This window comes from Antrostomus carolinensis, unplaced genomic scaffold, assembly GCF_000700745.2.
Source record: "Antrostomus carolinensis isolate BGI_N321 unplaced genomic scaffold, ASM70074v2 scaffold19394, whole genome shotgun sequence".
NCBI classification, from domain to species: Eukaryota; Metazoa; Chordata; class Aves; order Caprimulgiformes; family Caprimulgidae; genus Antrostomus; species Antrostomus carolinensis.
In genome coordinates this window covers 37,962-53,294 of record NW_010308894.1, presented here as the reverse complement: position 1 = coordinate 53,294, position 15,333 = coordinate 37,962, and the positions used below count along the sequence as shown (strand labels likewise).

The window sequence follows — 15,333 nt, the reverse complement described above, 5'->3', positions numbered from 1 at the left end:
GCAAATGGCCTCTACCTTTGTTGAATTTATTTAAGACACGGTGAAATTTTGATTCTGGGGATGGCACTCATAGCCCAGTGCCTTCTCTGCTCCAGGCTGAGGCCAACAGGACAAAGCCCAGCATTGAATCCATCACCAGATAGCCAAAAGTCTTGGGACCAGCTCCTCAGCTGAACATTTTTTTTATATCATTTGAGGATCTGGAAAACAATCTGCGCTTAATATAGAAACCAGTGGTGGCTTTTTCAATGGCATGTGAGGGTAGTTGATGTTACCAGAGCCCATTGCTCAGAATGATACTAACTCTGCCCCAGCCTTAGAGGCATTGCAGTCCTCTGCTCCTACCAGAGCTTCATCAGCCACTGCTTACCTGCTCACAGACAAGGTGTGTGCCTGTGTGTCAGACAGATGAGCCGATCTTCCCTCCACTTTACACTCATGTGTAAAGCTACTATTTCAGTCTAGTTTTGCCCAATTTATAGGGGACTTATTTGTTAGACCACATCTGTATCTCTCCAAACTTAGGTGGGGCACCAGTGACCTGGGCTGAAAAGCTCTTTAAAGACTTGGAAAAAAAATTTACTGGTATGTCAAAGGGACTGCTTGCACCCCAGCCAAAACTGGGGAGAAGAGGGAGCTTTCTGGGCAGCTGAGCTGCTATGTTACACAACGCAGGAGTGTGCAACAGTCGCTAGCTGAGGCAGAGGAAAGGACTCTTCAGCAGGATTTCTTGTCCCTGTTACGAAAAACATGTCTGGGAATGAGCATCATCATGGACCAGCCCAGCCCAACTGGCACATTTAGCCAAATGCCCATGTTACACCTTTCCTGGAGGTGGTGGTGCTCATTTGTGTGACGATGCTTCTTGAAAAATCATGAAAAATTGTGCCCACATGAAATGACTGGAAAAGCCTTATTAAAACCTCTCTTGAGAAATAGGTCAGATAAGTGCAGAGGCTATTGTCAAGTAGTCTACTCATCCCACTGCCACTAACAAGGATGAATAAAGCACTTGCACGGAGCAGAGCAATGCCTCTTGGCACTGAGGCATGTGAATGTAGGCATTGTATTCCTTTGCCACATCTGGTTTTAGCTAATTTAGAGGAGGCTGTGAAACACGTCTCACCACATCATTTTAAAGAACAACATTTTAATTTGAATTGCAAGATCTGTTCCCATCCATGAATTCTCCAGTCTAACTCACTTGCAGAGTTGCTTTATAGTGGCATAGCACCTCCTTCTGATGCCCTTACTGACCAAGTCTACAGGAGAAAATTTAACATGGTCGAGACTATTCCCTGGCACCACAGTCAAGCAGTGTGGAACAACCTCCATCCTTGCTGCTCTGCTCTGTTAGCCTCCAAGGCAAGGTGGCTGCAGACTGTCTATGGGAAAGGTCCTTGCCCTAGGTTAACTCCCTAGTGATACGCAGAAATTGCTCAGGGCAGTGTTAGCTGGGCCACCCCCAAACCCAGAACAGATGATTGAGTCCAGTGCCCAGAAATAGTCCCCCAAACTGTTTCATGTACAAGCACAGATGTGGCTGAGTGAAGCCTTCTACTGTGAGTAGCCCAGGTGGTTATAACTGATCTGTGTGCTAGTTTCAGGGGAAGAGCCTCTTGTACTCTGCCCGGCAGTGGCTGTGGGAACCTGGGCCATCACTGGACTTCTTTCAGCTCCTCCCATATGGCAAAGCAGGATGGAGCCAAAATGCTCTGCAATCAAAACAGCAGCCTCTCCCTAGACATAGGCTGGCATTTCTGCTGGGTTAAATCTGTTTGATAGAAGAGGACTGGGCTGAACTACCCGACACTCACCATGGGTTAAGGTGAAAATGAGGATTGTGTCTTGGCTGAGCCACTTCATGCATTTACCCTCCTCTAAGTTGGACTGAGAAAGTAGTCAGTGAGGGTCAGATCTTGAGCACCTTTCTCACTTACGTTGTCCTTTAATTCAGTGGAGTCCCTGGGGTAGGGCAAGGTGGCAAAGTGAGGCTCCTGAGCTTTGGTATAGTTCATCTTATGTTTCCCTCAATGCCCAAAATGATTGTGCTGCTGGCAGGACAGCAGCCTCCTCTGACACCTACTGCAAGTGCTGATGAAAGGGAGAAGGCAAACACTAGAGCACACCACATTATACACTGGATGATTTGTTCCTTTCTTCCCTTGGATGGGACCACTTACCCTTCTGTGTGCTACAAAATATAGAGTGTTTAAACCAAAATTGTCAGGAAAGCAAATGTGAGTTTGTATTGTGTAGAAGTAAACAGTTTTTGTAATGCAATGAGATTTACAAAGGGCCTGATGCTGTCAGGGCTGAGTAGTCCCAAGGAAGTTAAGGGCTGCGAATATGATGACTGAAGTGCTCTGGACCGCTTGGGCTCTTACTTGCACTCAGAGAAATTATGTTCCACAACCACTGTCTGGTGCTTGCATGTGTGGGAAGCTAAACACACTTTTCCATGCAGCCCCCATGAGAAGAACTGTTGGGTTTGCAATGCGTTGGGCACCGGTGAGGGGAACAGACCCTTCACACATTCTCACTCCTTTGTGACAGGTGTGAATATCACTTATGTTATTGTTTCATTGGGGGAGACTTCAATTTTGTTCCTAGAGCAACTCTTCAAACAGGGCAGTCGCCCTACGTGGTATTTTAAAGGACAGCCCAGTTACTGGAGTGTAAATTAATAAAGCAGGTTGTTGGCATCTAAAGAGAAAGCTAATGTCCTTCCTGCCTCTTCATCTGGTTCACCCTTGGTACTGTCACTTACGAGTGGTTCCCCAAAATTTCATCAAGGTTGATGTCTTTCATCCAGTCATCGTTACCAGGTTCCGTTTTCAGTAAAGAATCTATAAAGTCTGAGTCACTGTTGAGCGCAGGTCCTATACTGTCACCTTGCTGGTTCAGAAAGTCAAACGCTAGGTCATTACCATGGTCACTTCCTTGGTAAGCCCGAGAGTTTTGGTTGGTAGATGTGAAACTAGTTGATGTCAGAGATGATGGAGGTGTCATACTTGTGCCTGGTTGATTCAAGGTAGGCACAGTCTGTCCTCTCAGCTGGTTAGGTCTTATGCTGAGACCTCGTAGAGAGCCAGCAGATTGTCCATTTAGAGTCTGGTGCATTTGGTTTGGAGGAGGCCTCATTTGGACTCCCGCTGTTAACTGGTTAGGAGGAGCCAAAGCACGCTGAGGAAAATGCTGGTTGCTTACACTGCGTTGCAAAGACTGGTTAGGATATGGAGTGCTGGTGGGGAAACGCACCCCTGCGGGTTTCAGTGCATCCTGCTGCTTCACTGCAGCTTCTTGCGGGGCCCAGTTCTGGGCCGTGGCAGTAGCCGTGATCATCACGTTGGCCGGCCTTTGTGCAGGGATACCTGTGGCTCCATGGTTCAAGCTTGGCCTTACTTGCTGCGAGTTGACCACCGATCCCGTCCCAAAAGCCGCTATGTTGTTTCCCTGTGTCATGGTTTGCTGTCGAGACATCATGGGGTTATTCTGACTGGGCAGGACTTGATTTTGGTTTCTGTGCGGCTGCATTTGGTTCATTCCTGAAGCCACGTTGTATGTGCTTGGTTGGTTGCAGGGAAGGTTCCCGTAGCAGCCCATACTCCGAGTGGCAGGAACGGAAGGCATTCGGGTCCCAGAAGGGGTGGACATGAGGCTGGAGCTCTGGGACATGATGCTATGAGTTGAAATTGGGTTGGATAAGGACATGTTGGAGCTCATACTCACAGCTGGTGAACCACCTGGAAAGGAGAAAACAAAAGTGTTAAAACAAACACAAGTGCCTCAATGCATGGTGTCATTCAAATACCAACAGGCTAAAAATACAGTTTTCTAGCAGTTGAATTCTAGAAGATATTTTGCTCTTAAGAGGACTTGCATGAACTTGCTCAAGGCCTTTAAGGTGTCTATCATCCAAAGGGTGATTTGGTCTATATGAAGCCATTGGTGGTCTTTCCATGCCTTCAGAGGACATCAGATATGCCAAAACTAGTGCTCATTGTAAGAGAAATATTGTAGCAGGGAAGGACGAACAGAACCACTGGGCATGAGAGAACACTTTTCCGCCTTTTTTTTACAGAAGCAGTAGACACCTCAGACAGGACAAAGTCTGTCTAAGCAAGCAGAGGCAGAGGAGATCAAGAACTTTTCTTCTGTACAGGGCATGGCTCATCCTGGCTCCCTCTAGAGACAATGGGGAGTGATAGGCACCATCATCAGGCCCCTTTTCCACCTTTCTTAGACACCTACAGCAGTGGTATCTATTCCTTCGGGAAAGACCTATCCCAGGTGGCAGCAGGAGCCAAGACTGCATCTCACACATTTGCAGTGCTCGGAGTCTCCCTTCCAGACAGGTGCTGGGAGAGCAACTCAGCCCAGCCTGGGACCTGCTTGACCTCTGGCGTGGCAGCCAAGCAGGTACAAGGACATGGCTCGGTGCTGTGCCTGGTGAGTGCCACCCGTGTCCCCCTTCTGAGCTCTATTCCCAGCTGGGCTACAGCCATTTGCCCTTGCAGAAGCTGACTTGCCCATGAGGGAACCACACATGATACCTGATGTGCAGGCACTTGCTCCACATAAACATCACCTTCTGTGCATCAGAAAACTAGAAGTTATGAGTTGGCACAAATCTACCATTTGTGGCTAATTCTGCCCAGTGGAGGATTTTTCTCTGTCTGACATCTGCAATGAAACACAAGAAGAGAGGTTTCTCTTCTCCTCAGCCTCCAAACCTCAGCACAAGCTCACTTCTGTGGCAGATTTGTGGCTACATAGTCTATTTTGAGGCCACAAGAAGTAATTCATGCAATGTAGGCTGACTGCTTATGCAGTGCAAGGCTCTGAATTAATCCGTGAGAGATTGGCTGAAGAAGACCAAACGTTTTCTAAACACAGCCAGTGTAGATGTCACTGTGGAGAACACACCTCTGCACACAATCATCTGCTCCACAGCTTAATTCCCTTTGCTACTGTTGCTTCCAGTACAAGGCCTACAAGAAGTGCAGCCAGGAGAAGTCAGGTTCAAGGGGAAAAAAAAAAAGGAGATGTTTCTTCACACAACATGTGGGTCAGATGAGGAAATCTTTGCCACATGGCACAGTGCAAGCTAAATTCTTGTACAACTTTGGGAGCCACCCATGTTGAATGGGCTGGCAACCAATGTACCACCACATTTTGGGAATTCCCTGAGCCCGCCCTGGAGCTTTGCTATTTCATAGATAGCAACCAGTGGCAATTGTTGGACGTGGGACGCCACCTTGGTTTGATCCTTCATACACACAACAAAACTAGACTGAATGTAAATAACTTTGACTTCATCATCAAATCTTATTATATATTAGTCTCTGTGACTAATGTTATTAATTAATCACAGAATCACAGAATGTTGGGGATTGGAAGGGACCTCAAAAGATCATCTAGTCCAACCCCCCTGCCAGAGCAGGAACCTAAACGAAATTACACAGGAAGGCGTCCAGGCGGGTCTTGAATGTCTCCAGAGAAGGAGACTCCACAACCTCCCTGGGCAGCCTGTAATTGGTCCATTGTCACTTCCTTCTTACTGCACATGTGCTTCAAGACTGCGATCATGCCTGCAGCATTCTCCAAATTCGTCACAGTATGTGGCATGTTTTCTAGTCCTTTGGTCCTTCTAAGCTCTTTCCAGAACTTGAGGGTTTTCAGCATTGGATTTCAAGGCTGTACATCACAGGCAGTCACAATAAGAGCTCTTGCACATCTCCAGCACGGGTGTAAAGCTCCTTTTTTCTCATTCAGCATAATCTCAGACTGTGTTTGTCCTTTCAGTTGCAATCACATAGCCTGTTTGCAGTGATATCTAGAGACCTATCAGCCACTTCCTTACGTGCTATGTTAATTTTGTATCACTCTGTTTTTTTAGCCAAAATAGGCAGTATGAAGTCAGAGCCTTTAAAGAACATTAACTGAATAACTATTACCTTTATCAACCAAAGTTGTGTTTTCAGTGCTAGTTTGAAAAGATTCTTTTACATCAGCCCATGTTACCTGAAATTAATTATATTCACTTCCTAAATTCTTTATTATTCAGGCTGTATCAGCTCCCTGGTATTTTTGCTGAGCTCTGCACTAGGTCTGCAATTATCTACTTACTGTTTTAATTTTTGTCATGGCATTAGTAGTCTTCACTTGGAGTTTCAAGACTAAATAAAAAATGACATTAAGGATTTGGAGCACCTCTCAGCCAGCTCTTTTAAAACTCTTGAAGACACATCATGCGCATACATATTTTAAAAGTCTATGTTTAGGAACAGCTGTTTAATATACTGTTCTTGTTGAAATTTCACCATAATGATGTTCAGTTCCCTCAGACTGGAATTGAAGAAAAAATTATCATATATTCCTGGCTTTTCTGCTTCATTTTATACATATGCTATTTCCATTTAGTGATGGATGCAAAGGATTCCTTTTTTCTCTAAATACTTAAAAATAATCTCTTTCCAAATCATTGTTAACACTGAATGTGACTCCACAACCAGAGTTGCTTATCATTATAAACATAGATACCTAAATTGAGAAGCTCACTTTATCCTGGAAGGCAGGCTTGTCCACAAACTGGCTCTAAGCAGGAGACACTTGACCATAGAGAATCTAATTGTCCTAACAATTCCATTGCCCGAACTTAAGCACCTAAATTTCGTCCCTGAACTGGGCAGTCCCTGGGACAGGAGATGCTATGAGGAGTCCACCTGGTTTTAGCCCCACAGGGACAATCCTGTTCTCTCCATATCCATCCAGTGAGCCACCTAACTGAATTTAGCTCTGGAAACAAAGAGGAGAAAATCAGTGCTCAGCAGGCAGCCTCACAATTAGCCCTGTCTTTGGCTTTGCTGGTGGGTTGTGCATTGCTCACTGCTTTTTGGAAAGACTGTAACATCTTTTTGCAGGGGTGACAGAGATGGGGACCCTGATTCTTTGCTGCCTTATGCCAGTACGGAAGAGGAGGAACGGTGCAGAAATCAGTGGCATTTCAAAAGACCTGGAACAGCCATCTGGGGAGAGCTGCTTCTCCCCTCCAGCTGAACTACAGGTTTGTGGAATCACTTCACTTGCTGCTGGGATGAAGCCCCCCCTGGGGTGACCCTGCCAGCTGTTGAGCAGCCCCCAGGGCTACCATCACACTGCTCCTGCAAATGCCACACTCTTTAAAGAGCACAAGTGGTTGGGACATGGGTTGTACTTGTTGTGCAAAAGATGAAGCTTCCTCTTTCTTTGTATTGCTATTTTTATCCTTTTATTTTTAACGCAAATATTTTCCATTCTGATTTCTTCCAGATGGGAAGAAATGTCTTCCCCAGCAGCACTGTGGAGGGCAGCTGGGCACCCCAGGCTGCAACAATTCAGAGGAACTCCTTCACTGCCTCATTCACCTGCTCTTCTCTTGGGGGTTTCTTGCCGTGACATGGTACTATGGGGAAAAGCATAGAGGAATAAAATGCTTAACTATGTGTCTCCAAGTCCCTATGTTATTTTTTTTTAACTTTTTGTCTCTTCTTCCCTGACCTGAGCAAAGTTTTTCCCAGAAAAAGGGAACAGATTTCCTGCTGTTACTCCCTTATGCAAGAGTTTCCTCATCGCTCCATCTGGTAGCTTTGCTGCGAGCTCCCAGCAGAGCCCTTTCTCCCGGGCTCGCCTGAAAAGCTGCTCTCCTCCCTGGACTCACTCAGCGGGGACTTGAGCTTTGAATGGACAAGTGCTGCCAATCCCACATGTTTCAAAACCAGGAGATGGGACTCCAAATACCACGAGATTGGCAAGGACTCCATCAGATTAAGAAGAAGAGCCACATAACAACGGTGATCTACTTATTTTGGAGCCTTTCACAGATGTGGCTGCAGTCATTTCCATTTTCTTTCTCAGGCTAGAAATGGATTGTTTTTAAGTAAAAGCCAAGAATCTCAGTTAATCATTTGATTCCAGGAATGAGCCTTTAAACAACACATCAAATCACAGGACTCCCCAGAAAACTGCTGGAGTTGCCAAAGCACTTGTTTTACGAGCGCAGGAGGTACCAAGGCAGTAAACAACACTCTCTCTGCCCTATGGCATTGCCCTCACCACGGGTTATTACGCTGGCATCACTGATGCTTGTGCAAATTTTACTGAAGATGATAAACACTCAGGCCCGTTGGAAAGCAGCAGTTTCCAGACTGCAGCAAGTTTATCGCTGCTAGAACTTGTAAACAAAACAAAGGAGTGCATGGACTGAGCAGTCCAGCTTCGCCTTTCCATGCGTAGCTGGGCTGTCGGTGCCATGGCCAGCAGGTTGGGCAGAGACGTGACATGTGAGCGAGCTGCATTTGAGAACTCGTTAAAGAAAAAATAATCATAAAATCATCTGAAAAACTTTTGCTTCAAAAGACAGGTAGGAAGGAAAGACTCAGATCCCTGGTTGAATCTGCAGAGCCAACAGTTATATAAAAACAAATTAACCAAAACATCGTGTTTTTCCCTCAGTGTTATATACAAAGATGTACTAGAAGGCAAAGGATCCTTTTTATACTGAAATGCACAGATGCTTTGCGGTGTAAAGAACATCCTTTGATCCCATCTGCTGCATCTCCCCCCACCTCTTCACTCTCCCCAGCATTTTTTCCTTACTCTGCCTTTGCTCTCAGAGCAGCCTCCAGCTAACCAGCAAAGTGAACAGCATGAAAAGCCCAACAGGCAGTCCCGTGCTCCCAAAACTAGACTCTCCAAGGTCTCAAGAGCTGAAAGCAAGGACTACTCCTGAAGTGTTGGATGTTTTCTGCCCTGGGCAATTCTGGCACAAAGTAGGGGCTTTTACCCTATTGTCTGACTGATCTGTTGAAATGCTACTTGTAGAGCAGCAGTGAGGCTGTGACTGTGGCCCATTCAATAGACGGAAAGTTCACGAGGTAGCTCTGATTGCACATGACGGTGTCATGCAAGGTACTTAAAAATCAGTATGAGGGTCCTCACACAGTACAAGACCTGCCGTTCAAAGAGAGGGATGGTTCTCATATCAGACTCTGAAGAACATGAAGGAAGTATCTAGATGGAGTACAGTTGCATAGTCAAGAGGACACCTCTGTATCAAGTATTTGGGTGCATATCTGCCCCCAGGCAGTGCTATTGAGAGGGGTACCAGCCCCTCCTTCCCCATGTCTGAGAGATACAGCATCAGCCTGGATGAACCAAGAGCTGCTTCTCCAGATCATACATCAGCACTTTTCAGTGCTGGTGGACAGTAAAGAGCACAGGAGAGCAGCAGCCACCACCCACTGCCTCTGTAGTGATGTAGGTGGATACCCAGAAAATCAGGCTCCAGCCATCAATGAATGTGTGGCTCTTCTGGATGGTCTCCCTGCTGGAAGGAAGGAAGGAAACAGTTTAATTTCGCCCATGGGCACTTACCAGGATATTGGTTTGCTTGTTGCATGTTGACCACATTTCTTCTTTGGTCTTTATAATCTGGTGGTGGTCGTGTCAAGTGTCTGTTCAGCTGATCTTGTGGAGTTATTTTCTCCTAGAGGATTAGAATAGAAATACATTAATTTGCTTTTCTTTATAGTTTTCTGGCTTTGTGTTTTGCCCACCTCTTTCTTTCCTCAGTATGTAAAAAGCTGAAGTGTTCTTTCCTTTCACCCCATGTGGTCGACAGGAGAGGGATCTGTGAACCTGTGCCATCACCTGCTGAAGTCTGTATGGAAACCTTTCTGCTACTTGTATTGTGTTTGTGTCTGGTCTAACTTTCCTTAAAACCACCAAGAGTTTCTCAGCCTCTGAGAACATTGGACACCTTTGCACTGCAGTACAAAGTGTCCTCCAACATCTGCACTGTCTTGCTCACCATGCTTATCAGACAGAGGGGCCTGATGGTTCCTCATGGCTCCTTCCCTGTCTGTGCTGCTGGGTCTGCTTTCAGAGAAAGCACAGAGACAGAGCAAACATCCAGGTCTAACTTAAACACACAGCCAGGAAGCAGCTGGAGAGCAATGACGGTCCAGACCTGCAAGATCCACACTTGCCCCTTGGCTGAGTCAATGTTCATCAACCCATTTCACCCACGCTGACGTGTCAGCATGCACAGCTGGCAAAGAGCATTTCACCTTGTCATTAAACATGCTCTGTCCCAACCATCTCCATCCCTCACTCTCTGCTTCCTCCTGCACTGGAGGAGCTCACACAAAAACCAGCAAATCCCATTGCTTTATCCTCCCTTGCACCAGGGATGCCAGCAGGAGACACGGCCAGGGTTTATCAAGGACAGTGCTGGGCCATTTGGTTTTCATGCTGCTCACCTTGCCCCGTGCTTCTCTGTACACGTACATGGTACTGTCTTTCCTCTTACACTGGGAGTGCAACCACTGGGCAAGGACAGCGGTGAGATTGCAGAAAAATTCGATTAGTAGAAGAGATTTTTTAAATTTATTTTGGGCCTGCAGGGACACATCTCTGCTGAAGGGAAGGTAGAAATCCAAGTTCTTGAAGGTCTCCATGTGTTCATTAAGACCTGGAAAGTGCAGGCACGGGCATCAGGGGCTAACCTATCATCAGCATCACTGTGACTTGATGGCTTTAAAATGGAACTGTGACTTTAATGGCTTTAAACTGGAAGAGGGCTGATTTAGATGAGACAGGAGGAAGAAATTTTTTACTGTGAGAGTGGCCAGACACTGGAACAGGTTACCCAGAGAAGCTGTGGATGTCCCCTCCCTGGAAGTGTTCAGGGCCAGATTGGATGAGGCTTTGAGCAACCTGGTGTAGTGGAAGGTGTCCCTGCTGATGGCCGGGGGGTTGGAACTGGATGATCTTTAAGGTCCCTTCCAACTCAAACCATTCTGTGATTCTGTGATTCTGTGATGTCTCTAGAGTGTTACTGCCTGCCCACAAGCAACAACTCGGGATGTGTGGCCCCATAGCAGGAAAACATGAGTTTGACGACCTCAGTCACTGGTAAGTCATTGCTGATGCACACATGCCTCCCAGGGTCATGCTTACTGGGCAGCTTCACCCCTTCTCTGAAATGTGCCTGGGTTTCATGCTCAGCTGCCAGAATGGCAAACCAGCTCATCAATGTGAAAGAGTCAGGCCTGGACTGGTGATGGATGTCCATCAGAGTAATTAGGGGATCTTCTGCCTGAAAAGAGCACGCAAATGGACCTTCTTTTGAAAATCTGTTTTTGGTTCTGCCAGGAGCACTTTTAAACACTGAGAGAAGTGCCTTTCTTGTGGTATTTAGGCATTTCCATAATGCACTCTGGGAGTGAGTTGTCTGATTAAGATTTATAAGGCTCTTTTTAACATACCGCTCGACCTGAACCCTTGTGAAGAAGAAAGAAAAGTTCTCTGCCAGGAAATCCCTGCGATACATGTAAAAACTGCAGGCACGCTTTGTGTGTATTTCTATGTACATGGTACAAAAGCAAAGGCAAGCTGATAAAAAAATGCATTCTGTAGTATGATTTTAATTTTTAGTTTACTTATTTTTAAGAAGAGCTATTTGAGCAATTAAAATTTTATTCTGCTAAAAACTCTTGACAGAAAACTGCAGCACGTAGAGCTGGCTTGAAACTTCAGTTTTCTTCTGCATAAATTAAAAAGTCAACAAATATTTCCCTTGTAGGAAAAAAGAAGTCCTTAATTTCAAACTGAAGCTTTCTAATTGTATTTTTGGAATAGAAATGAATTTGCAAACAAAAAGATATTCTCTATAAAAAACTGAATCATTTCTGTTTTGAAAGCATCCACAAAAACATGAATGTTTTTCGACTTCTGTGGTGTTCTTTAATTACTGAATGGTATTCACTAAGTGTGTCAGTACTTCTAAGTCTACTTCTTTATATAGAAAAGAAAGTTTTGTATTCAAAATGTCAGGCCAGCACAAATGGGTCTTCCCCATAGGCTGTCCTGAGAGACATGTAGGTTGAGGTAAATAAGCCATAAATTTGGGGTCTGCTGGCATTGCAGCCTGGGGGAAGCAAAGCAGGTGGTGGTGTCACCTCCATCCTTCCCCAGCATCCTCCCTGCAGCCCTACCCTAGTCGCTGCAGGTCACCCACGTTGCTTTCTGCCTGCCCCAAGGACATGCCAAGCTCAGCTCCTCTTCTAGGACTTCTCCCTGCTCTGTGCTTTGGGAATCAGGACTACCAAGGAGTGGTGAATATAAAGATGCAGAGGGCATGTGCTGCTGCTCTGGACAGCTGGGATTCCCTCCTGTTGCACTGGCCGTGGGTGATGGGCAATGAAGCACCTTCAGCTGACTCAGTTAAAGCAATATCAATGGCAATGCCAGTTTAGTGGACCAAAATAAGTGGGTTATAGCACTTATCACCACCAACAAGACCACAGATATCCCCCGTGCCTCATGAAATAACCAGAAACTCCCAACTGGTCTCTCAGATACCAAGGGAGAGAGAAGAACTGGCTACAAATAGCTGGAAATGCAAAATGAAAAACAGAGAAAGGAGGACTCATGTATGATCGCAGCCAAGCACACAAACTTGTGTTGAACACTAAAATCGATGTACCTGATCCTTGTTTACACACAGGCAATTTACACCATGCTGCCTAGATTGTAGAGCCTGGAAGTCAGCTTTCCTCAGTGGTCAAAGTAGCGTAGCAGTGCACCTTAGCTTATCTTGCAAAGAAAACCACTGACAATATTCATATGCCTCAAATTAAGCATATGCTTAGACTGTTCTCATAATGAAAGCACAGTAGCCTGGATACTTGAGTTGTTTCATATAAACTGAAGAAGGTTTCAAAACGGCTTAGCAAAGTGCTGAAAAATAAGAGGCACACTCTAGAAGGTCTTGGCATTGCCAAAATGACCTCAAAGTTTTGGGGGCTTTCTTCTCCCTCTCTTAGCTTTCTTTTCTATTGTTTCTATGATAATATTTTCCATATAAAATAAGGAATTAGAAAACTTACTGCTTCTGCCAACATCTGCTGCTGTAGAAGGAGTTGTTTTTGCTCCATCATTTGCCGTTGCAGAGCCTGCTTCTTTTCCATCAGTTGCTGATTCAACATTGATTGCTGGGATGAGTTCATGTAACCACTTCCAGTGTTTGGATTTGAGCAAGAACTGGAGCTTGGAGTGGGGCCAGCTCCCTGGCCTACCACAGAGTGTTGATCCTGAAACAGAAGAAATGGTTCGTGAAGGAGGAAAATAACAAGCATCAAGAAAAGGAAATAATCCTTTTTATGAAATTAGCTCAAGTACGGGACACAGCCCACAGACTCTAAGGACAAGTGACCGACACAAAGGCTTTGACAAAACAAGAAAGGAATTGAGTAACTTCATCGCTCATGGAAGACTCTGAAAACGTGCCAGGTGGTTCCAGTGGAAAACCTCAGTGTTGTACCAGGAGCTTGGGAAATGGTAACAGAAGTAACGGAGCCGTCCTGGGGATCTTTCAGGAAACTTGCATTGGGCCATAGAGCAAATTGTTTGACCACAAGGGAACAAAGTTGGTGTCTGCTGGTTCCTACCATCTGGCAAGCAGCAGGCGGAAGTTAAAGACTCAGTGCTAGAAGTGGTGTCTACTCTTAGAGAATACAGAAGCGATTGTTACTTTGCAGTGAGGTGAGTGGTGCCGCTTTCATTTGTCCTGTCACCTCCCTGACAAGAGTAGTCTCTGAGAGATTGCTGATTAGCGGCAGGATTAAATAGACTTAGAGTTTATCAACTTCCTTGGTGTAACTTCCAAATGTGTAACTGGATAGAACTTTGAAGAGCGCTTCAGAATCACCCTGGTCTTTGCGATGGATGTAGATCTGCTTCCTCTTCCCTGTGTGCAGCTTCATGAGGAAGGGATGGCAAAAAGTCATCTCAGAAGGCAATGGGAAAGGTACCGGGGGACTCAAACCGTAAACATACAGAATGAGAATGAACGTGGGATGACAATATGCTGCTTGTTTTCTTTTAGCCATGGTTTCCCTTGCCAGCAATATGTTTTCTATCCTATCTACTTGCTCCACCAGTGTTTGGTACTTGGGCGTTTACCAAATGTAGGAAATAGCTTTCTCAGTCCACACGCAAAAATATTCATCCTATGTTGGATCACTTGATTGTCAGGTATTCCTTAGCTGCCTAACTACAAAGAAAATAGGATACACTGGAGAAGTCACAACAGTCATGAGAAACATCAGTTCTCTAACTCCACTTTGTTGCAGTTCACCAGGAACCTAACCACATCATCCCGTATAACTAATACGCAGCAACATTTTTGCTCCACGACAATGGAATCCATGGCTGGAGTTTGATGCTCCCTGTTATGCAGTGGTTCTCTCAATACCAAGGTGTAGTGCCAGGCTCTGGTGTACTAGTTAGGTAAAGCTCTGCTCCATGGCCATTGCCTCCCATGGCATCCAGGGAAACACGGGCTGACCAACAGTGAAACAAGGACTGGCCAGGCATAGCCTACCCATGCCTTGAAGACCATGGAGCGCTGATGCTCATCACTTTGCAAACTCCAGGAAAGCTCATTTATGTGCCTTAGCTTTTGCAAACTCCCCCCTCCTCCACAATAACACACACACACTACAGAGTAATCCAACTTATCTTTCTACCATCTGCCATGGAAGAAACACAGTGATTGTTATGGGTATTTCCATTTAAAAATAATTCTGTGGCTTTTAGATGGGGCCACATGAGTGTGTAGCTAGCTAGATAAAGTATTTGACATCTCTTACTGAAATAAAAAACATGACTTTCTTCTGGAGCCACGTGCAGCCCCCAAGGCAGTATTACAAACCCCCTCTTCAAAATTTATTGGGCTCTTACACAATTATATCCCGCACACTTTCTTTCAGTTCCAGAAGGAATCCAGGATTGCTCGGCACTGCCACATTTTTCAGCCCTTATGTTAACTGCAAGATAGAAGATACCTCCTCTCGACAGACCTGCTTGCCAAGTTGTTGCGCAAACTTTTTTGTCTTTCTTAAAATATTTTGAAAAGAAAAATATGTTACAATAAATGGGCTTTGACTTCTATATTCAAATGACAACTCTAGCTTGAACCCAGCCACATGTTACATCCATTAATAGAATTCATCTGTTGTGTTTTTGCACAGATAATGCAGGCTCCCCTAAATGTGCTTTCATAGTCTTGCATTAAAAAAAACAAACAAACAACAAAGTTCAACCTTTTCTCTCCCTCATCCCCTGCCAGCCCATAGAAGCTGTGGGGAGGGATTTTGTTTTGTGATAAGCTGTGTAGTGTCCATTCACGATACCTATCAAAGAAAGCTCTTCTGTAATAGCAATTGGCACAAATCACCAGCTGCTTGGCAAACAGGTCCTGAGAAAATGGTATAAATCATCAAC

General features: G+C 45.3%; 1 protein-coding gene across 1 annotated transcript; it reads right to left on the bottom strand.

Moving 5' to 3' along the window:
- Positions 1 to 2,277: 2,277 nt before the first annotated feature.
- LOC104523384 (mastermind-like protein 2) lies at positions 2,278 to 13,139 on the bottom strand (the record flags this gene model as incomplete). Its single annotated transcript, XM_010165940.2, has 3 exons — positions 2,278 to 3,746; positions 9,418 to 9,529; positions 12,936 to 13,139. Coding segments are annotated over 3 exons (1,296 nt in total), but the record flags the coding sequence as incomplete, so codon positions are not given.
- Positions 13,140 to 15,333: the final 2,194 nt, after the last annotated feature.